The 21,629-nt window shown below is 36.5% G+C and overlaps 1 protein-coding gene across 1 annotated transcript in view; it reads left to right on the plus strand.

Annotated features, from left to right (window-relative positions):
* Positions 1-9,167, plus strand: part of LOC149174900 (GTP-binding protein BRASSINAZOLE INSENSITIVE PALE GREEN 2, chloroplastic-like) — a 40,371-nt gene extending 31,204 nt beyond the window's left edge. The window contains exons 3-4 of the mRNA XM_089419448.1: positions 7,395-7,562; positions 8,026-9,167. Of these exons, the coding sequence (XP_089275574.1) occupies positions 7,395-7,562; positions 8,026-8,406 (549 nt within the window). The 3' untranslated portion in view covers positions 8,407-9,167. The remainder of the gene's footprint in view (positions 1-7,394; positions 7,563-8,025) is intronic.
* Positions 9,168-21,629: the final 12,462 nt, after the last annotated feature.

Below are 21,629 nucleotides of genomic sequence, written 5' to 3' on the forward strand. Positions count from 1 at the left end.
CATAGAGGAACCCATAATCATAGATTGTAGATGTACGTTTTCCCTCAACGCTCTTCCCTTTGCCAAAGCTCTTCAAGAGTGATCTCAATGCCCTATTCTTCATAGAAGCTTTGATACCATGTTGACTTTTCAAGTGCAATAGATATAAGCACAAATTTCTGGAATACTGATAATTACTTCTAATGGCGTAGACCTTATTTTAACAATTCTAGTTTATCATTAAGCAATTACACTTCAGAAATTCAACCATTAAGAGCACAAGGAGAGTAGACATCACAATACATATAAAAACACTAGATTTACCTTGGGAAAACCCACTTGGGGGAAAACCCAACGACCTTTTCTTTGGAGAAATTCTTCAGTTCAACATGAGATACGCCTAATGCAACTAGTCAACTATGAGGTCAAACCGACCAACAATGCTATGGTCAAACTTGGTCAAGCAACCGTCTTGTTAAGTCAAACTTCTTCCCTTCAACTTTAGCCCTCTCTGATCTACCTAGGCCGAATTTTGGCCTCCCAAATATGCCCAGAAACTTGTTGCCCTTCCTAGGCCGAATTCCGGCCTCCCAAATATGCCCATAAACTTACTTCCTGCCCAAAACAATCTGCCCATAATTTCAACCTTGCTGCCCAGAAGTTCGACTTGTTGCCCAGAAATTGCTCAGAAAGTCACACGTGTGAAGTCAAGAGAGAGAGAGAGAGATAATGCTAGAGATGAACTCGTCCTACTTCGTCTTTGCTAAGATGCCTAGAATATTAATTTTCTTGTGTGTGATCGAATGATGCCTTGTGGAGAAGGTCAAATGCTCTTTATATAGTGATCTGCCTGTCTGATTGGGTGTGGCTCTTCACTGGGGCCAACTTGACTTGAGGGAGGGCCGACTTGATAGGTTTGGAGCCAAAAATTCAAAATTCAAATTTCAAATTTTTCTCTTTTAAATCCGACATGAAAAACATGTCTTATAATAATTCTTTAAAGGGATAATCAATGAAAAATGACATGAATAACATGTCTTACAAATACATTAATAATAATAATATCCATTTTTAAGGTCACAACCAAGCCAGACACCAAATTGGTGTATGAGACCCCCTTGTTTGTGGGACAAGGGACCCACCTCCGCGCAGCAATCTGACTGCTAAGTCTACGAAGGCATACATACTCTACCCCCCTTTGGTTTTGAACTTGTGACCTCTTAGGAGGAAACACATGCTCTTAACCATTAGGCCCACTCAAGCTGTATATAAGGGCTAAAATATAAATTATGAAGACCGACCATAGCTACAAAATTCAACAGCCAGGACCTTAGCAACCTTGCTAGTTTGATTGGTCACAATTAGTATCCAAAATTGAACATGAAAGGAAAGTGAAGCAACGAGTATGTGATGATAATTGTATATTAAATATCGGTGTTTGGTTGTGTTTATGACTCCTTTTGTGGACATATGCAAATTTTATTTAGGTTATGCATAGCATAATAGGTGAAGAAAATAGTATTATTGGCTAGAGGGATTCAAATTTGGCCTCTATTATTGTTCGAGTTCTCACTTGGTGGAAAAGTCCTAACCACAAGTGTGAGGCCCCAAGGGCAACTTAGGAAAGCCATCCACTGTCACCTTAGTAGCCTTACCTTTCTCACTTTAGGTCAGGCAAAATTGAAATTGTAACCAAGGGGGTCTTCCTTATGGGCTACTAAGCTCAATGTGTTTGTAGTATGTAGTGGGAACGAAAGAGATCCTAGCAATAGTTAAACAAAAAAGGAAAATGACTTTTGATTTTTATGGAGTGGTGGATGAAAGGGATACTAGTACCATTATTTGCTTGGGTGATGGGGTCATGTAAGTAATTTCAGAGGGTGGTTCTAAACTAGATTAGGGGTGATAGACAACCACTTAGGCTGCTAGATCTACAAGGTAATGGTGGGAAGGGTATTTATGAGATCCACTACTCAAGGCAACCATTAAGGGTGGCTGCTTTTTGATGATTAGTTACAACGATAAAGGTTTAATTAGTGTTTGTTATCTATTGTGTTAATCTCAAGGGTAAGTAACACGAAAAGGAGATAAGAGGGAGGAAACTAGTTTCCCTAGTCCTTTCCAACAACACAATGGTGCTCAACTATGCTCCTTGATTGACGTTGTCTTCCGTAACTTGCAAAAATCCCTTCCACGATAGTGCTTATAACATACAACCACATAGAGAAATCATACAAACATTACACCATAACTTAGACAAATAAAAGACAACTTAATCTCCAAAAGCTTGGAGCTTGCTTACAATATTTTCCATTCATTTAATCTCTAATTCCAAATGGAGACAACATACCCTTTTATAGGTTTAAGCTTCATCTCCTTTTTACAATAAAATATTAGCTGTTTTCCTAAATCCAATTTTCTTTTCAAGAAATAACAATATATAATCATCTCAACAACTTGGTTACTGAAAGTAGCAAGAAGTTTGTTGAGATCTTCAATTTTCTCCAAGAGTTTAGAGTAAAATATCATAGGAAAACACTATAATATTTTTTTTATCCAACTCCAATAAATTAGTCAAGCAAATAAAAAAATGGAGTTAGTTACAACATCTTAATAAACAAATATAAAATATAGAGTTAGTTACAAAAACATCCTAAAAATAGAGCCGAGATATTGGGGTGCTTCCTTTGTTTGAGAGATCGACCATGTCGAAGCTCCCAAAATAGTAAGTAAATACTTGTTCATATGTACACCCTCTAGATATGTCCATGTGTGAAGTAGATATGAAATAGCATGGAACTTGTGCAACAAGAGTATCATGTGGACAACTCGATCCATAAGTAGATGTGCAAATAGATACCCATGTGTCACATGCTATCACCATGCAAGGTAGAAAAACAAATAGAAATACTCCAGATATGTGGGCGTCCTTAACCAATAGCATAGGAACATGTGCAACATGACCTCTTAAGTGGATAGATGCATGAATAGGTGGAGTGTTAAAGTAAATGCTCCAAATCACCCATAGATCGAGATTAGATGGAGTTGATCTGAAGATAGAATGTTTACTGTCATAGATTAGACACCATATATCAAGTGCAAAGTCATTAAAGACTCAAGAACCTCCATATGTGTGTAACAACAACCCTCCGATGGCCTCGATACGTGAGAAATTCCACCAGATGTGTGCAAGCAAGGGAGTGCTCCATGAGAATGAGGTGTAAATCCATTATAATGTGCAACTTCAACATGTAAATAGAACCAAGAATTGAAGAGTTCAAGTGATGGAGTCAATTTGTGCAAGGAGTGGTTTGGCCATTTCAATCAAAACCTAGGAACTTGGTAAACCATGGAGAGGTGGAGTGTTCCATGAAAACAAGTCTCTATCCGATAAAACAGCACATAAGACCTCAATAGGTATCTGAAAACCTAGGTTGCTCTTGCTCAAAGTGCCAAGTCATCCAACCTCCTCCAATGGGATATGAAAATGGTGCCAAGTGATGAAAAGTCTAAGAAAGAGTGGAGCACTCTCCAAAATTAAATGTCTAATCCATCAAGATTGACCACAGCAACAAAATAGACACGAGGTCCTAGGGCACTCCAAGCAATATAATTTATCAACCATGCCAAAGTCAGCCTGGAAACCTCAGGTTTCTAAAAAATGCATAAGAAGTTGAGCGCTTTGCAACTTGAAACACAATAGACACCTTCATTACTTGGGCATTCCATTAAAAACTCATATCTCCATGCCATCACCAAACTCCCCAGGGTTCTTCAAAACATACCTAAGAGCTGAGGACTCTACAAGTTTGATTGTCTATCTGTAAAATATTAACATAAGAATAGAATAGACACTTCACTAGCAAGGGCACTCCATTACAAGAGTCAGATAGCATGTTACCACTGAAAACTCTAGGGTGCTCCAAAGTATAGCAAGGAAGTGAGCGCTCCATGAAAATGCTTGGCTATTTTGTCAAGCATCATCAATAAAGCAAAATAGACATGTAAAGTATAGGGATGCTCTTCCATAAAATCCATAATCACACATAATCATATGATGGAGCAAGGAACTAGCACTAATATTAAGTTGGTCCAAAGGCATACCAACATCACATCACTGCACCTATAATCATAATTACCATCTATAATACCAAGGAACATGTGATCATGAAGAAGACAACCAAGACCATTAACCACATAATGCATCAAGGTCATGTGATGAGAATCACAATTTACTACTCATGCCGATATTAGGAGTAACAGGCTTTTTCCTCAAGGTGTATTGGTGAAGAGGTGGAATAAAATGAGATCACCTATTCAATTGCTTGCATGTGCTTTGAGTGTTATGTTAAGAGGCCTGAGAAATTGTGGCCCATTGATGATTGTGATGTTAAGAATGGATCAAAACAAGCGATCGACAAGGTTTTTGCTCCACAATGAGACATTATTAACTTTAATGCAGCTTTTAAACTTTGTTGAACTAACAAGCCCTTTCAATTTGTCAGATAATATACAGAACATTTTGAGAGTAGAGACTCTTGCAGAATAATTTGATTTGATGGTAGAGGATGCATATTGATAAAACTGTAGAGATTTAGCAGGTTGCCATACAACCACTATTACATGTTTGATATGATGGTAGAGGATTCATAGTGATACAACTCTAGAGATTTAGCAGGTTGCCATTCAACCACTATTACAGGTTGATTCCATGGTAGAGGCCCTCATACTGATATAACTCTTGAGATTTAGCAGGTTGCCATTCAACCACTATTACAGGTTGCTTCGATGCTAGAGAATTCATGGTGATATAACTCTAGAGATTTAGCAGGTTGCCATTCAACCACTATTGAAAGGTTGATTGTTCTTCTATTTCTGAGAGGAACTAATCTATATACAGATCCACTGTCTGAGGAGGAGCAAACTCACCCCTAAGATATCAGAGAAGCAGTTTACGTTCATAGCAGTCTTTATCTTCAGACCTGGCTGGTTCCAGAGCATCTGAAGGGACTGGTAGCAGATTGGGATGTGGATCTAGAGGATGTTGGACAGATGGATGAAGATGGTGTACTTTTAAATGACTTGGTTGAGCAGGATGATGGGAAAAATGACCATGAACCCCAATCATGGAAGACACAGACATTTTTCAATTGCTTGGACGTAGTAGACAAATCACTTTGATGGTTTGTTCCAAAGTAGTCAGAACCAGAACTGGAATTTGCTGAAATATCTGTCTAAAAAGTTAAAAACCAGTGGAATAAAAATATATATTAAATATTCAAATTGTAATTAAAAATATATATTCATTTACATCAATGTAAATCCAAACCATTAGACCAAATATGCAAAGTTGCTCACTTATATTGCATGGAAGGGTGCAAATAGCAAAAATATATTTAAGATATAAATATTGAGATACATAAAATTAAAAATTAAAGTTCTGAGAGAACATACATGAACATCGAGGCTTTAAATGGCATCTAGAGTTCAAAAATTATTATAATATATTTAAATGAGTACATTGCTTATTAAACCACCTCATGCAAGCCCATAAGTTTGGGGTCGGCTTTCTCTTGGTGAATGGCATCAATTGCTGCCATTTGATGTTGTAAATCTGCTGGTGCCATTGTGCAACATATGTTTCAATCAGTTACCACCATTGAGCAGCCTATTTTTCTTTAAGGTTTTAATCTTGGATTTCACAGTGCCTTTTTGCATATATGATGAAATGCTGAAATATGAAAAACACTCCAATTTCTATCTTTTCTTTGTGAGGTTCAGTGGGTTTGATTTCATCACCAAACAGATCTTGAAATGGCAGTCCCACTTGAACTTTTGATGTTAGAGTTAACGGAAATAAAATATAAGTAATGTTAAATGTCAACATTAAGCTTTTGAAAAATTATTGGGGTTATAGCATTACTTTGTGCTTTTTGGCATGGTTGATTTCTGGTTTGGGTTGGTGCCAAACTGGCAGTTCAGTTAAGCACTCATCCTAAACCAGATCAGGGCTGGAATTGGACTTGAATTTCTGAAAACCGGTCTTGTACTCGTGGTCAGTTTAACTACTATGGTTTGTTCCCTTATCTGGTATATGGGATTTTCAAATTTTTTCTTTTAATGGATATGTCTGAGTAGCTAGTTCTGTTGGGGTTCTTTTCTCTGTTTCCATGGAGATACTTTCAGCCTGTGCTTGTACTAGTTTTCCTACCTTTGTTTTGGGGGCATGACTGCTGCAAAACATACGAACATCCACCAAAGCACCCAGTATTGTTAGATAGCTAATCACAAGTAAAGCATATGCTAAGACCTTGCTCATGGGAAAACTTATTCGCACTGACATCTTATTATTGCTGGCATTTTGGGCAAAACACACTGCGGGGTAGAGGGGGCTTTAATGCTGGGCTATTCGCAGCATAGGTATGGCATTTGAATGGCTGGGTGTTCATTGACTATGCAATTCAAGTTTGAACTATGTAATTTGGATTTTCAATTTTATATTGAATATCACAGTAAATTGTATGGAATTTGAATTTTGATTCTACGTTTGTTGTTCATTTTTCAATGTTACTTTTGGACATTGATAATCAATGTGTTTTATAAACTTATAAATCATTTGTTTCTTTGATGTAATGTTAAATGTCAAACATGTGTTGGAATTTTTTTTCCTGTGTAATTCTTCGATGTTCCCTATTTTTCCATGATGCTTCCCTCGAGCTCTCCTGTGATTCTCTAGCATGCCCTTGGAAACTATCCATGTTTCTGTGACCCTTTTCCTTACACTCCCTGTCACAAAATATGGAATATCTGTTGTCTTAATTCAGTGCAGAGTCTACAAGAAGGACGTGTCTCTAGCTAAAGAGGAAAACAAGCGTTTAGAAATATTGATGATTCAGGAATCTTTGCAAGATTGCAAGAGCATTAATGCTAGTCTCATTTTACAACGTGATGTTTAGAGTCTCAATGGTGTGCTGTCTTGCACATGAGGACATATACCTAGCTGGATATACTAAACCAACCTTGGTTTACCAGTAGATATAGAAGCTACTTACCACATTTTCTAATCAAGTGATGATTATGAAAGGTTACCAATTCTGCAATACCAATATGCATACAAAACATAAGAAATTATGCTTAATCCTTATTTATGCTAATGCATTAATGTCTTAGATAATCCCTAGTTGGATAGACTAATTCGATTCTACTTTGTTTACCAGTCGATATAGAAGCTACTTAGCATATTTTTTTCATCGAGTGACGATTATGAAAGGTCACCAATTCTGCAATACCAATAAGCATATAAAACAGAGGAATTTCTGCTTAGTCATTATTCATGCTTTTTGTGTTAAATGTCTCATATAACATATATGCATTCTCTGTGATCCAATATTTGCATTTCACATCCGTTAATGCAGGTGGGTCAAACTGTACACATTGGAGGTCTAATGAGACTTGATGTGAATCAAGCTTCAGTGGAAACAATTTATGTCACTGCCTGGGCTTCGGTTCATATCCCACTGCATATGGGCAAAGTAGAGAATGCAAATGAGCTAAAAGAAAAACATTTTGGAGAACGGTTGCAGGTATGCCAGGCATGCCCTTTTTTAATGCCCAGACTTAACAATTTAAACAATATTTTGTTGCAAATTAGCAATGCAAATGTTGTATTGCCTTGTTGCTTTTGGAGTACTTTGTCTTGTTTGGCTTGTCCTTTTTTGCTGTCAACGTGGTACTGTTGTGTGGTCTTCTACTGAGTTTTTACACCAGGAGTTCAGACAAACATTGCAGCAATATTGTTTCGTGCATTGGTTGTTTGATTGGCACTTATCTAGGAACATTGTTGAAGTGAAAGTCATGTCTTTTTTCCTTGCCATGCATAAACTACTGATATTGCCCAACTTGCTTTCTCTGCCTTTTCGCGTATGCCTGACATGCAATTCTTATGGACAAGATGTTGCTTGCAATTTTTTTTTGCATGGCGTCCATGTTTTTTGTTCTTATCTCATCAATACTGACTGATAGTGGAAATATTATTTGATTGTACAGCCCCCTATTGGAGAAGAAAGAGTTAAAGAACTTGGGGAGTGGAACCAGACAGAAATTAAAATATCAGGAAATAGTTGGGATGTTAATGCTGTGGATGTGGCTGTAGCAGGGCTTGGTTGGTTTTCATTGGGCATCAAAGGGAATGCAACTTTGGCTATATGGACATATGATGGAGTACATATTACAGTACGAGAACCTTTAGTCCTTGATAGGGCACACCGCTTGGAAAAGCCTGGATTTTTACTTTCAAAAGTAGTATCGCAGGCAATTAGCAAAAAATCAAAATTAAAATCAAACAATTCAAGTAAAACTGAAACTTTAGAATCAAAAGAAAAGAAACGGGATGTTTCAAGTACAGAAATATTAGTAGAAATGAATTAGTTAATGCTTTCATCTTATCATTGAGGCTAATTTGAACTGCAAAGGAAAATAAGCACGGAGTAATATATAAAAGATTATTTCTCATATTAGAAAGCATGAACTTGCTCATTGCCATACTAGACGTCCATATAAATGTCATCTTTGGAATCCAACTAATCACATTACCACCTCATTTGGGCACACAGTATTTCAAGCAAACTTTTGAGTTTGTTGAATGTCAGAGAAGTTGTTTTCCAGCATGATTTCCAAGACATCCTAGACGTCCATATAAATGTCATCTTTGGAACCCAACTAATCACATTACCACCTCATTTGGGCACAGTATTTCAAGCAAACTTTTATGAGTTTGTTGAATGTCAGAGAAATTGTTTTCCAGCATGATTTCCAAGACATCCTAGACGTCCATATAAATGTCATCTTTGGAACCAAACTAATCACATTACCACCTCATTTGGGCACAGTATTTCAAGCAAACTTTTATGAGTTTGGTGAATGTCATAGGGGTTGTTTTCCAGCATGATTTCCAAGACATTCTTTGCCCGTAAAAGATTTCTGAAAGTTTGAGATATCATTTTACCGTGTTATTCAAAAGTATGCTACATGTTAGTGCTTTACCACAGAAAGTCAATGCATGGGCAAATGTGGATAACATTGTAGAGTTCATTTATAAATAATTACTAGTGTCCTCGGCGAGTTCCATTAGGGTAGAATGTTTTATCGTTATCATTTACTCGCGTAGTCTAAACGGGCTACAATTTCTCTCAGAAAATAATAGTAATAGAAATTCCAGCTGGAAAATAATAGAAATTCCGGCAGACATGTTTGAAAAGTTGGGTTACAGCATTTAGGATTCAGGATTTTGGGTGCCTCAGAGGTTTTTAATGGTGCTGAATCCATTTCTGCTATAAAAAACACGATTTAAACACTGCATGTCAGATTTTCGTGAATATTTTGTCGTCAGATTCTGGCAAGAAATTTGCCATCTGGACAAAATTGTGGCCTCAGTAAACCCATCATTATAGAGAGCAATGCATGGGCAAATATGGATGACATTGTAGGGTTCATTTATAAATAATTACTAGTGTCCTCGGCGAGTTCCATTAGGGTAGAATGTTTTATCGTTATCATTTACTCGCGTAGTCTAAACGGGCTACAATTTCTCTCAGAAAATAATAGTAATAGAAATTCCAGCTGGAAAATAATAGAAATTCCGGCAGACATGTTTGAAAAGTTGGGTTACATCATTTAGGCTTCAGGATTTTGGGTGCCTCAAGAGGTTATTAATGGAGCTGAATCCATTTTCTGCTATAAAAAACACGATTTAAACATTGCATGTCAGATTTTCGTGAATATTTTGTCGTCAGATTCTGGCAAGATATTTGCCATCTGGACAAAATTGTGGCCTCAGTAAACAACCCATCACTATAGAGAGCTGACACTTTAAAGAGGTATCACTCGATGTATATCTATATCTATCATGTATAAAGAAAACTTTTAAACTATTTCGAATCACTTGAAGTAATAAATTGTATTTATCAATTGTTAATATAGAGATTTTTGAAAGGTACAATTTTACATGGGAACACTGACCAGTAGTTATCAAAGTTAATTTTCTTTGTTACCAAATTGCTTTTCTGCAAGAATGCTTGTTCTGCCTAACACATGGAATATGAATTAAAGCCCATATTATTTTGAAAAAGACTCTGGGTTTATCATCTAAAGGTTGGGAATTTAGATAAATATTTTTGATTATGAGCACCATGTCTTCCAAAATGATTAATCAATTGATTGTACCGAGAGGAGTATTAAAGACTCTGGGTTTATCATCTAAAGGTTGGGAATTTAGATAAATATTTTTGATTATGAGCACCATGTCTTCCAAAATGATTAATCAATTGATTGTACCGAGAGGAGTATTATGTAACCCAGTATGAGAGTGATGTGTGGTTGACACATTTCCTTTTAAAATTAACAAAATAAGTATTTAGTTAACCGTGAAACAATCTAAAATTAATTATTTACAAGAAATTAATTATTTACCATTTGAAATAAGGATTTGCTAATTTTAGATTATGTGAATAAAATTTAAGATTATTATTTAATTTTTAATAATTTATTTTCCATAATTAATCATTTTGAAATTTACATGATCTTAATTCTTTAGAAACGAAATTATTTTTCTTTTTATTTTTCGTTTAGTATTTAATATCGAGAGTTATTATGAATCTTAGAGCTATTATTAATCAAATAACATTATCATTATAATTTAAAATAAATAATTTTAATAAAGAGTAAATAACATTATCATTATAATTTAAAATAATTAATTTTAATAAAGAGTGGTTAATAAATTAATTAATAGCATATTAATATTATTCTAATTAATTAATATAAATATTTAATAATATTACTACAAATAATTTAATTTATTAACTATAATAAATTATTATTTAATTAAGAATAGTCTACACTCTAATAAGAAGGTTTGCACTCGAGGGATTTGATCCCAAATCCCTCTTGGTGTATGATAGATCTAAAGTTTGATGAATTTAAGCTAGTATTTAGATCTATAGCTTGCTTGATGCCTTGGTATAATGCATATGCCTCGACTTGATTGTTTGTAGCTATACCCACGCTCTTAGAAAAAGCCATTTATTCATGTCATTTTGGGTGTACTTACATTTCACGCTTCCCACCCTAAATTGTTTTTAAATGCACCATCAAAACAATGAAAACATTTTCTCCCATTGTTTAGCTAGTGCTCAAAGCTTCGAGGGGTCAGCATCAATTTCCAATTACTAGTAGGATGAGAAATAAGTGCACTTGAGAGAGGAAAACCAATTTCTTTCTTGTCTATCCAAAACTTAAGGGTTGGAGATTGCAGGGCTAGAATTGAGATGCTCAAGAAGTAAAGAGGTAGCTTTTTCAGTTACAATTCTAGGTTGAGATCTGATTTTTTGAAAAATGGCTTCGTAACAAGATAACTAGACGTCCAACAGATGAATTTGGGGAGGGTTTGCCAAGCTTTTTAAGGAGAAGTTTGCCAGTAAAGGACTTTCTTGAATCTTAATGGAGGGCAATTCCCATCAAAATTTGATATGAGACCCACTACCTAGAATCCAAACGAGTTTGGATCTTAAGAGAGGTTGGGTCAGTACTAATAATTTCCATATTTGTGATCCTCCTTGAACCAGGTGGGATGACTCTAAGTAGTGATCTCTCTCTCTCTCTCTCTCTCTATATATATATATATATATCCAATGTACTTATTTCTACCAATCATTTTGCTTTGTGATTAACCTCTAAAGGAGTTTGGTCCTCAATGTTATATTCATCGGAGAGGGGTCTCTTATTCCCAATCCATTGTGGCTTTTGGGTGTGCAAACCATTACGCAATTAACCAGAGTGAAAGCATTTGGAATTCATTTTCCCTCCTTGCCACACAAATTTAACTTTTTCTTATGTCATTGTATTATTGACTCCTACCATAGCCAACCTGGATAATCGAAAGATAGGAAGATCAAATAATATATATTTGAATGAAATTAGTTTCCCTTTCAAATTTAACTATTGTGAACCCCATTGAGTGAATTTACTGTTAAATTTCTTGAGAAGGGGCCACGAAGGATGGGGGAAAGGTTTAAGGCAGATAGAGATGCCTAGATAGCGAATATAGACCAACCTTCTTGAATAGGAAATCTCAAGCCTATAAAGATGGAAGCTTAGATTTGATAGTTGATGTTTTGGGTGTACAAATGGCTCTTATTCGAGTTGGATTGTCCTCTTGAGGCATTTAGAAAACTTTGGAGGGCCTTTCCAAATATGATTGTGATGTTTAATGGGGTTCCACCTAGAAAGAAAGTATCATTGGAAATTTGGGCATGGTTAATACTTTTAACCCCAATGGCATATTTGATACTTGGAAGCTAATCTGTGAACCTCTCATGTTCTATTTTATGACTCAATGATTCAACCATCAATATGTATAAAAGAGTAGAAAAGGGGAAGCCTTTACAGAGATCTTGTGAAGGTTTCTTCTTTCGAGCCAAGCAAAGCCCTAGAACTAGATGGTTTATTAATGCACTTTTACTAGAAATGTTGGCACATTAGTAAATCTAATACATTAAGGATGATAAATTATGTCCATCAATCATCACAAATGGGAAACAACATCAACTCCACTATAAGTGGGAAGGAGATCTAGCTTCTTGATTTTAGTGGCCATCATTCTTCTTCTATCTTGAGAGTTTTTTGGATGCATGTGAACTCTTTGTTTTTTCTCTAGTTGAAAGCTCCTTAGAAATAGGGCAATAACCTATTTGATATGAATTTCCCTCAAATGGGATTTTAATGCCAATCCGCCTTTGATCTTTGGCGCTAAAGTGATTTTTAGCCCATTCTTTAAGCTCAAAATCAGTGAAATTTATTTTTTGCCCCCAAATATGGTTTGAAGATCCTTTTATTCTCTCTCTCCATGTGCCTAAAACAATCTTTAGAAAATTTTGATATTGTGTCCATTGTGGATCGAGAGGGAAGGAAAAAGGGTCGTAGAATTCTTGAAGATGGATGAGAGCTATTTGCTTATGATTAGATCCACTCCATGGTATAATTTGCGAGGAAAATGAAAACCTATGCTCTAGATAATTTTCGTGCACAAGACGCTGATCAAGGTGAGTTGAAATATGCTCTAGCCCTTGTCTTTGATTATTCTAGGTGAATTTTCCTCTTGCAAGTTAAACATCATGAATATCTAGCTCTAAAATAAATTCTTTCGTACATTCTCTGAAAGGATCTCTTATTATGGAGCCTCCTTTTTTATGCACACTTGAAGGGCGGTACTAATCACCATCAAAGATATTATTTTGGCTAAATAATGTTTCCTTTGAGGAGCAAAGAGAGTTCCAACAATGAACCTCTTCATGATAAGCTATGGGCATGTAAATATTAGCTATATTCTAGATCCTACTTGAAGGAGTATGAAGAAATTGGGTCACTAGCCAATGGAGAGAACATGAAACATTTTGGAATTGAAAGGTTTGAGACCAGAGTGTCCATATACCTCTAGATGCTCCTCAAGAGCTAACCGCTTTGACACTATTCCAAGTTATGTTTCTCTTTTGGAGAAATTCTTATTCCCTTGGCTTAGTTTTTTGTAGTAGTATGGTTTGGGATTTTTCTTCCTCGATCAAGCTACATATTGTTGTTATTTTTCTTTCACTTCAATGATTGCAATTCCAGGAATCAACTTTCATTACTTATTAGTACCTTGGGGGTTTCCTCCTTGGCGAGGAATTGAACCATTATGACTCTTGGTGGATTCAGATCCTTTGTTGTAAATCCTCCTATTATGTGTTGTGTTTCGAATTCTTTGTCTTTGTCACCTTGTTCTTCTATATGATTCTTGAGTTAGTCTTCTCCCTACATTTTCCCCTTGCCTAATCATTATTGTGATGTTTTCCATTTCACTATTTCATCTTTCTTTTGGTCTAAAAAAGGAGTTCCCTAAAGGATATTGGGGATAGTACTTCCTATTTAGGACCATCATCGTCTCAATTATAGGTGGGAGCATCATGTCCTCTAGCGATGGTATTTCATTTGACTTTTCTCCACCTTGTCTTTGTTCCTTAGAGGTTTTGTATTATAGGTTAGCATATATACTTCTTGAGGGAGTTTTTGTGACAACTACCAAGCTAATTCCCCTTCATTGCAAATATATATAATATATTTTGATTTTAATTAAAAAACCCTGAGAATTGGGACACAAATTCCAAAGTTTGAGGAAGGAGTTGCTTGGGCTTTGAAGGAAGCTTTGTTTTATTGCAGCCATGAATGGTTGGAAGATATGCTGTAAATTGGCCTGATCATATTAGTTAATAAAGTTGGGCAAGGGTACAAAGGAATCATGCCCACCTTAGATAAATCCACAAGGCAGAAAGGACAAAATTAAATGGAGAATCGGTTACATTGGTAGTTGGGGATAGTGAAGTCAACCAATAGGAAGTGGGGATGAAGGGGCACTGACAAAACAACATCCCTACCACCACTCAGGATAAAATCACCATGGATGAGCAAAAGGAACAAGCGACAAGGATGTTGGCCTAAGCAACCGAAATGGTCGCAGTATGGTAGCAAGGACCCACAAAGAAGGAATGAAAAAGGGGGGTATTTAGGAATGGCACGAAGGGAAAAAGGAAACATTTGTGAAGAGATAAATCTCATGCATTAAGGGAAGATTAATTATGATACATAGAACAACAAAGAGGGAAAAACATAGGAGAGCACTGCTGAGGAAGAATTCCAAGAAACTCTTAGAAAGAGGGTTGTAGCATACATAGCTGCACTACAAAGAAGGAAAAAGGAAGCATATCACAAGACGAAAAAAAGGAGCACATAACTCTGTGTTGCTATTAGAAAGCAATGAGTAGAGAAATAATTCGGTTAAGCATTGGGAGGTGGTAAGAATATCTTTCAGGTGAGGACAATAGTCTCTAGATTCCTTGCAACGCTGGAGGGCGGAGATTTGGATTCCCTTAACAACTTGGGTGGAGACATGTTCCTTGGATTCCTGACAAGGAGAGTAATTTAGCTCCCTCTACTTGTTTTCTGGTTTATACAATGATTTATGGATTCACAGGATTGGGTGGAACCACTGTGTGAAAGAATTGTTGAGGGTGGAGGTGTTAAACCTCTAGATTCCTTCAGTCAGTTTAGGGTGGAGGTTTTGAAACTTTAGATTCCTTTCTTGCTTGAGGGTGGAGGTGTGAGCCTCTGGATTCCCTTGCTGATTTGAGTGTGGAGGTATATGCCTTCGGGTTCCTTTGTTGATTTGAGGGTGAGAAACTCTAGATTCCCTTGTTTCACTGGTGGGTGGAGGTGAGCCTCTCGATTCCCTGTTTCAACCTGTGATGGTAGATCTCCAATTTTTATTAAGGCAGTTGAAGGGTGGAGGTGGTGGACCTTTGGATTCCCCATGAGAAATGGACTACGCTAAGTTGCTAGTGGGTGGAGGTGGATGGTCCTTTGGAGTCCCCGTTTCCGCTGGAATCATTGGTTTAATCCCTTAAGCACTCATCCCCTAGCTTTGGAATCTGGCTTGGGGGTGACCACTTGAAGAAATGATTGTATGTAGTGTGTTTATGGTTGGGTGGAGAGTGGAAGTCCCAATCTCAGTTGCCAGGCCTCTCAAATTCTAAGATAAGTGATACTCAAGATTTGCACCTTGAATGCTCAAAATGTGTTTAATGTGTCGGCTTAAGTCCTGTATTGATCTTGATCTAATGTGTTGGTTCAATGCTTGTGATATGTTATGAAATGTGATTTTCTGCCTGCTTGAGGAATGTTGATTTCTTGTGTATTTCCTGAGTAAATGAATGGATTCCTACATGTATCCATGAGCTTGTTTTTGCTTATCATTAACCTAAGATGTTTGTAGATTTATGAACTGTTATGAGCTTGAAATTTGTTTAACGGGCCTCAGTGAAAATGAATGGGCATATTTCTATTGTATGAGTTATGAATTAAAAAAGAATTTGGCTATTAAGCCTTTTTTAACACACAGACACATACACACATACACACATATGTTGAACTGGCTAGGTTGAGCCCTATTGAAATATCAGGAGAGATAACTCCATAAAGCTTCACAATACATATATATGCATGGCCACATGAGGCTAAACCTCAAGGCATTAAGGATCTGAACCTCGAATCATAATAGGCCATATATAATAGAACCACTATGATTGAGCTCTAAGGGTGGGAAAAGCCACAAAAATTCACATAATCACTTATGCCGTGGGTTGGGAGTTCAAGGTTCGAAGGAGCAAGTAGGCCCGAACATTATGCGCCATGTGATTGTGTGCCATGACCAAGTGCTAGGAAGGTCTTGACATTAGACGGGGAGCAGGCCATCGCATAACGAGAATTTTAGTGTCTCAAAGGAATTACCCCGAAAATTCGAAAGGAGACAATGACGAATTTTCCAGGACCATGTGGCATTATGGGTTCTTGTTATAGCATCTTTTATCACTCCTGTACACTAGATGCTTTTATATGGCATGGGAAATTGCCTTCCCCTTATAGACCTATCCTTATTTCAAAAAAGTGTTTTTCAAAATCAATACACGACTCGGTCCTTATGAACGATACCCATGTACACATTTTTAAAATTTGAAAAAAAATAAAAAACTACTTTTCGGGAAGAGTTTACGGGTTTTAACAAAGGCCCACCTACAGGAGCTTGTGGCCTAACCGAATTAACTGGTTTGAGGTGGTATATATACACCCCTTGGGTAGGCCTAATTCATTCCTAATGAGAGGTATCATTATTATGCCCAAATTTCCCTAGATCAGGTTTGCGATTTTCCCGTGCCTCTTGCACTCCCAATCTTCAAGAAACCCTTGTTTCCTTGCAGAGATGATCAACCTCCTTATCTAGCATCTTCTTGCATATATTGGAGAGGAAGTCTTCAATGGCTCGAGATGGATGGATCTAGAGGAAGGTTTTGTCAGTACCTTGGTTAGGATCAAGTTGTAGCTTCACTTCTTCTTACTGCTTTCAGTTAATAGACTCATGTCATGTTTCCAAATTGCATTGTTATTCTATGAATGTTAATCTGTGGTGCTTATGGTGATATATATATAATTTAGTGATTTGCTTGTATCTATGTGATATATATATATATATATATATATATATATATATATATATATATATATATATATAATTTAGTGATTTGCTCGTATCTATGTGATATATATATATATATATATAATTTAGTGATTTGCTCGTATCTATGTGATTTATTCACATGTCTGCACATCTTGGAAGAAGATTGAGGGTTTGGACCCTATGAGATCTACTTCAAACGTAGGACCTCTAGGTACGCTTCTAATCCCTACTTTTGTGAATTCAAGTGCTTGGCATGATTGTATGAGTTCTCTTTGTTATCTTTTTATTCTGCTCTATTGGGGCTCTCAACCCTAGCCCTTGGGAACTTTTCCCTTCAATAGAATTGGCGACTCCACTGGGGAAATACTTGTAAAGTATTTTCTAAAGGGTTTTCTGGATTGATTGGGTGTTTGGCCTATTGTTTTATTGTTTTCTTAGTCTCTTGGCATATTGGATGACCAGATCCTTTAACCTAATCTTTTAGATATGGGCTTTCTTTTTCTTTTTTCCTCAGTTTACTGTTTATACACAGTTTTTGTTCAGAACAATATATACACAGTTGTAGAGTTAGAAGCTCGTGTATACACAAGTTGTCTGAGTAAACAATGCATACACATGCAAAATTTCTTATGGACGACCGTGTATGTTTCCGAAAAAGTGAAATTTTCACTTGGATGAGTCCTTTGAAAGCTTGAATGTGTTTGTTTATGGTCTTATATTCCTGTTGAAGGTTGAGAATTTTGATGTCAATAGTTTTTCTTGATATCTTTCATTTATGTGAGAAAAGCCTTGTGTCAACCTAGGGTTTTTAATTTGTGGAGCTTGTGAAGTGTGGAGTTGGGTTCCAGATCTTCTCTGTGAAGTATCTAGTTGTTTTTGTTCTTCAGGAGAAACTTATGTCTGTCTAAAGATTGTTTGTAGCCCATCTTTCTCTTTTGCTTCTTTGTTTTCCCTAAAGGTTGATCTTATTACCTTTTTTTTGTTCTTGAAAGGGTTGGAGTTTCTTTTTGAAGATCTGAGATCTCATTCAGTTGAGGCCTTCTTGATCTTTTGAACCTCTTACATCTTTCTTTGCCAATTTTTTGAGTGTTTCATGCTCTTGTTTGCATTAGTCTTTGAAACTCCTTGTATTTGGAATCCTAGACTTGGTGAACTTGAGTATTCTTCATTTATTTGGTTTGAGATACTTTGTTTGCTTTGTTTCTTGAAGATTTGGGTTTCATTTAACAAAGAAAAAGAAAAAAATTATTGTGTTTTTTTTTGTTTTCATTTCATTAGTTTGAAGTCTTTTGGTTTTGGCATTGCAAGAGTCTTTGTGGTGAATTCAAACATTCCTTTTGTTTTGGGAGTGTGATTGGCATTGGAGTCTTTTTCTTTTTTGTTTATTTGGTTGGCCATTATTTTGCTTGTCACAAATTTGTAGTTGAATATTGCATTGCATATCAATGTGCATTAAGGTTAAGTGCATTAGAACAATCATTTAGTTCTTTTTGATTGATTTTGAATGTGTGAGTGCTTATCAAAAGAAAAAGAAAAAAGTTTTTTCTTTAAGTAGATTCTCGCAGAACCTTGTAAAAATCACTTTCATTGAAGAAAAGAGAGTTGAATTTGCATGTAGCCTAGGTTTTCTTATTAGTTTTTCTTTTGCGTCAAAACATCACAAGTTGCATTTCCATATCCTTTGACCTAAATAACAGACAATAAAATGAATGCTTAATTAAAATGAACTAGACTTTTTTCTTTTGTCATAGAAACCCCAATTGGTCTAGGGCATATTTAGGGTCTTGGAATAGGTGTGTGGATATTATAATCTCCAAGGCCATTCAAACTAAAGTATAGCATTTGATTAAAGAGTGGAAGTCCAATACTGTATAGGTTGTTGGGGAAAGCTACTCTAACACGAGTCAAACACTATGATGTGCAATGATAAGGAAAGAGAGCTACTCCCTCTCCTATTTGTTTGACCACACACCCATGACTGTTTTCCCTTAACTTTTGATTACGAGTTGGTAACCTTCGTTGCCTTTCTTAGGGGCCACATAGGTCATTGTGGGGGGAAATGCCTGTGGTACATGAGACAAACATTGTATCACTTTCATAGTACTTATGGAGGGTGACTCGCGAAGCGAGGGTTCTTGCAGTGGCAAAGGCTACTATTTGGAGGTTGGTGTAACTGTTTCTCCTACCTTCGTTGGTAGGACTTGGGCCCCCATCATCTCGACTTACCTTCAGAAGGCCCCTTTAACTATTTTCTCATATTTTAGTGTTCGATCCTAATCACCCAGAGCATAAATACTTGAAGTTTTTTTTGCTTGTCTGTATCTTTAGGAATTTCAGTGAGTGCTTTGTGCTCCTAGCGTTCCTTTGATGATTTGAGTCTTTTGAGTTTCTTTTATTTATAAAAGGTGGTTGATCAACTAGTTCATTGACGTAGGAGGCTTCATGGGATTTCACCTGTGAGTGCCAAGCCTTCACCTAGAAGGTGTAGGAGAACTTCTGCTAGTTCTTTTCAGTCAATCAAAGATAACGTAACTGAGACAAACCCTTCACCGAGGGTTTATATTTCGGAGGAGCAACCTAGTCTTTCTCATAGTTTGAACAATAAAATCCATGTTCTCACTAGGGTAATTTTTAATCGAAAGACTAGGGAAAAGTTGAGGATGTTCCATATTCTTCTGGGAATCCTTCAGATCCTCTTCCTTCAAAGCTTCCCTACGTTATATCATACGTGGGTAGTTCTGGATGCTTCTGTATAAAATTCTCATCCTCCCATGTGGAATCTTCAGGGGATTAGTTCTTCCACTTGATAAGATACTCCGAAATTGATTGATTTCATAGCTGTCGAGTTCTTGTTTCTGTGACTGCTTCTGGTTCCAATATAAATTTTCCTTCCTCGTCAAGTTCTGGCAATATTGTTTGAACTGGGAGCTTGTCGCCTATAACTTTCTTTAAACATGAAACATGGAAAACTGAGTGCAATCGATACGCTGCAGGAAGCTCCAATATGTATGCCATAGTACCAATCTTTTGCAACACCTTGTACAGACCATAATACTTTGGTGATAATTTATTATCCTTTTTAGCCTGCTTGAGGGACATTTTCTTATATGGTTGTAGCCATAGGAATACCCAATCACCTACATCAAAACTTCTTTCGCTGCGATGTTGATCTACCTGTTGTTTCATTCTATTCTGTGCCAACACGAGGTTATCCTTTAAGAGTTGGAGGACTTGTTGTTGATGTTCGATGTGATGTTCCACTACTTGAACCTTAGAATTTTCTCTTAAATATGATGTGATGGATGGTGGCTGATATCCATAAAGTGCCAGAAATGGGGTCATTTTTGTTGTTGTATGGAAGGAAGTGTTATACCACCATTCAGCCAGAGGCAACCATTTGACCCATTGTGTCTGTTTATCAGATACAAAACAATGAAGATATCCTTCCAAACATTTGTTTACTATCATAGTTTTCCCATCAGATTGAGGATGATAAATGAGTTATGAGCCAACTGAGTACCAAGACAAGAAAATAATTCTGTCCAAAAATTTCCAGTGAAAATGTGATCTCTGTCACTTATAATAATCTTTGGGTTTCCATGTAGCTTTTGAATTGTTTCCATAAATGCAGTAGATACTGTACTGGCTTTAAATGCATGTGATAATGCACAAAAGTGTGCATACTTGGTAAGTCTGTCAACTACCACCATGATGACACTCTTTCCCTCAGACTTGGGTAAACCTATGATAAAATCCATTGAAACCTTCTCCCAACGTTGGCTTGGAATGGATAAAGGTTGTAATAGACCCGGGGTCTTAATTGTTTCAATTTATTTTGTTGGCAAACCAAACATCCAGCCACAAACTTTTGAATATCCGATTTAAGGCCATCCCAAAAAAAGTCCTTCTTAACTCTGTGGTAAGTTTTTAAAAATCTCGAGTGCCCTCCTAAGGGAGAAGTGTGCAATTCCATAAGAATCTTTTGTTTTAGTTGGAAATTCTTACAGAGGTATAAGCGATCTTTGTACCATAAAGAATCATTTTGCCAGCTAAATGTATCAGACGTACTGGAATCTTGTTGTAACTTCCGAATAAGTGCCCACACTTCTTCGTCATTCTTCCATTCCTCCCTTGCTTCGTTTATCCAATCTGGTTGGATAATAGAAATGGTACACAACAATGCTTCCACATCCTCATCCTTTCTTGAGAGTGCATCTGCCACCACATTTTGCTTCCCTTTTTTGTAGATGATTTCAAAGTCATAACCCAACATCTTTGTGACCCACTTTTGTTGCTCTTCAGAGGATAATCTTTGTTCTAAAAAGTATTTAAGGCTATCATGATCTGTTTTTACCTTGAAGTGTCTTCCCATTAGGTAGGGTCGCCATTTCTTAAGTGCATGGAGTATTGCCAACATTTCCTTCTCATAAATAGCTTTGTGTAAAAACTTTCCCTTGATTGGACGACTTTCAAAAGCAATGGGTCTTTCATCTTGCATTAAAACAACACCAATTCCATTTCCTGAAGCATCACATTCCACAATAAAGGTTTT

Source organism: Pinus tabuliformis, chromosome 4_1 (genome assembly GCF_031772625.1).
Source record: "Pinus tabuliformis cultivar Carrire ecotype Pingquan chromosome 4_1, CPIR1, whole genome shotgun sequence".
Taxonomy (NCBI): domain Eukaryota; kingdom Viridiplantae; phylum Streptophyta; class Pinopsida; order Pinales; family Pinaceae; genus Pinus; species Pinus tabuliformis.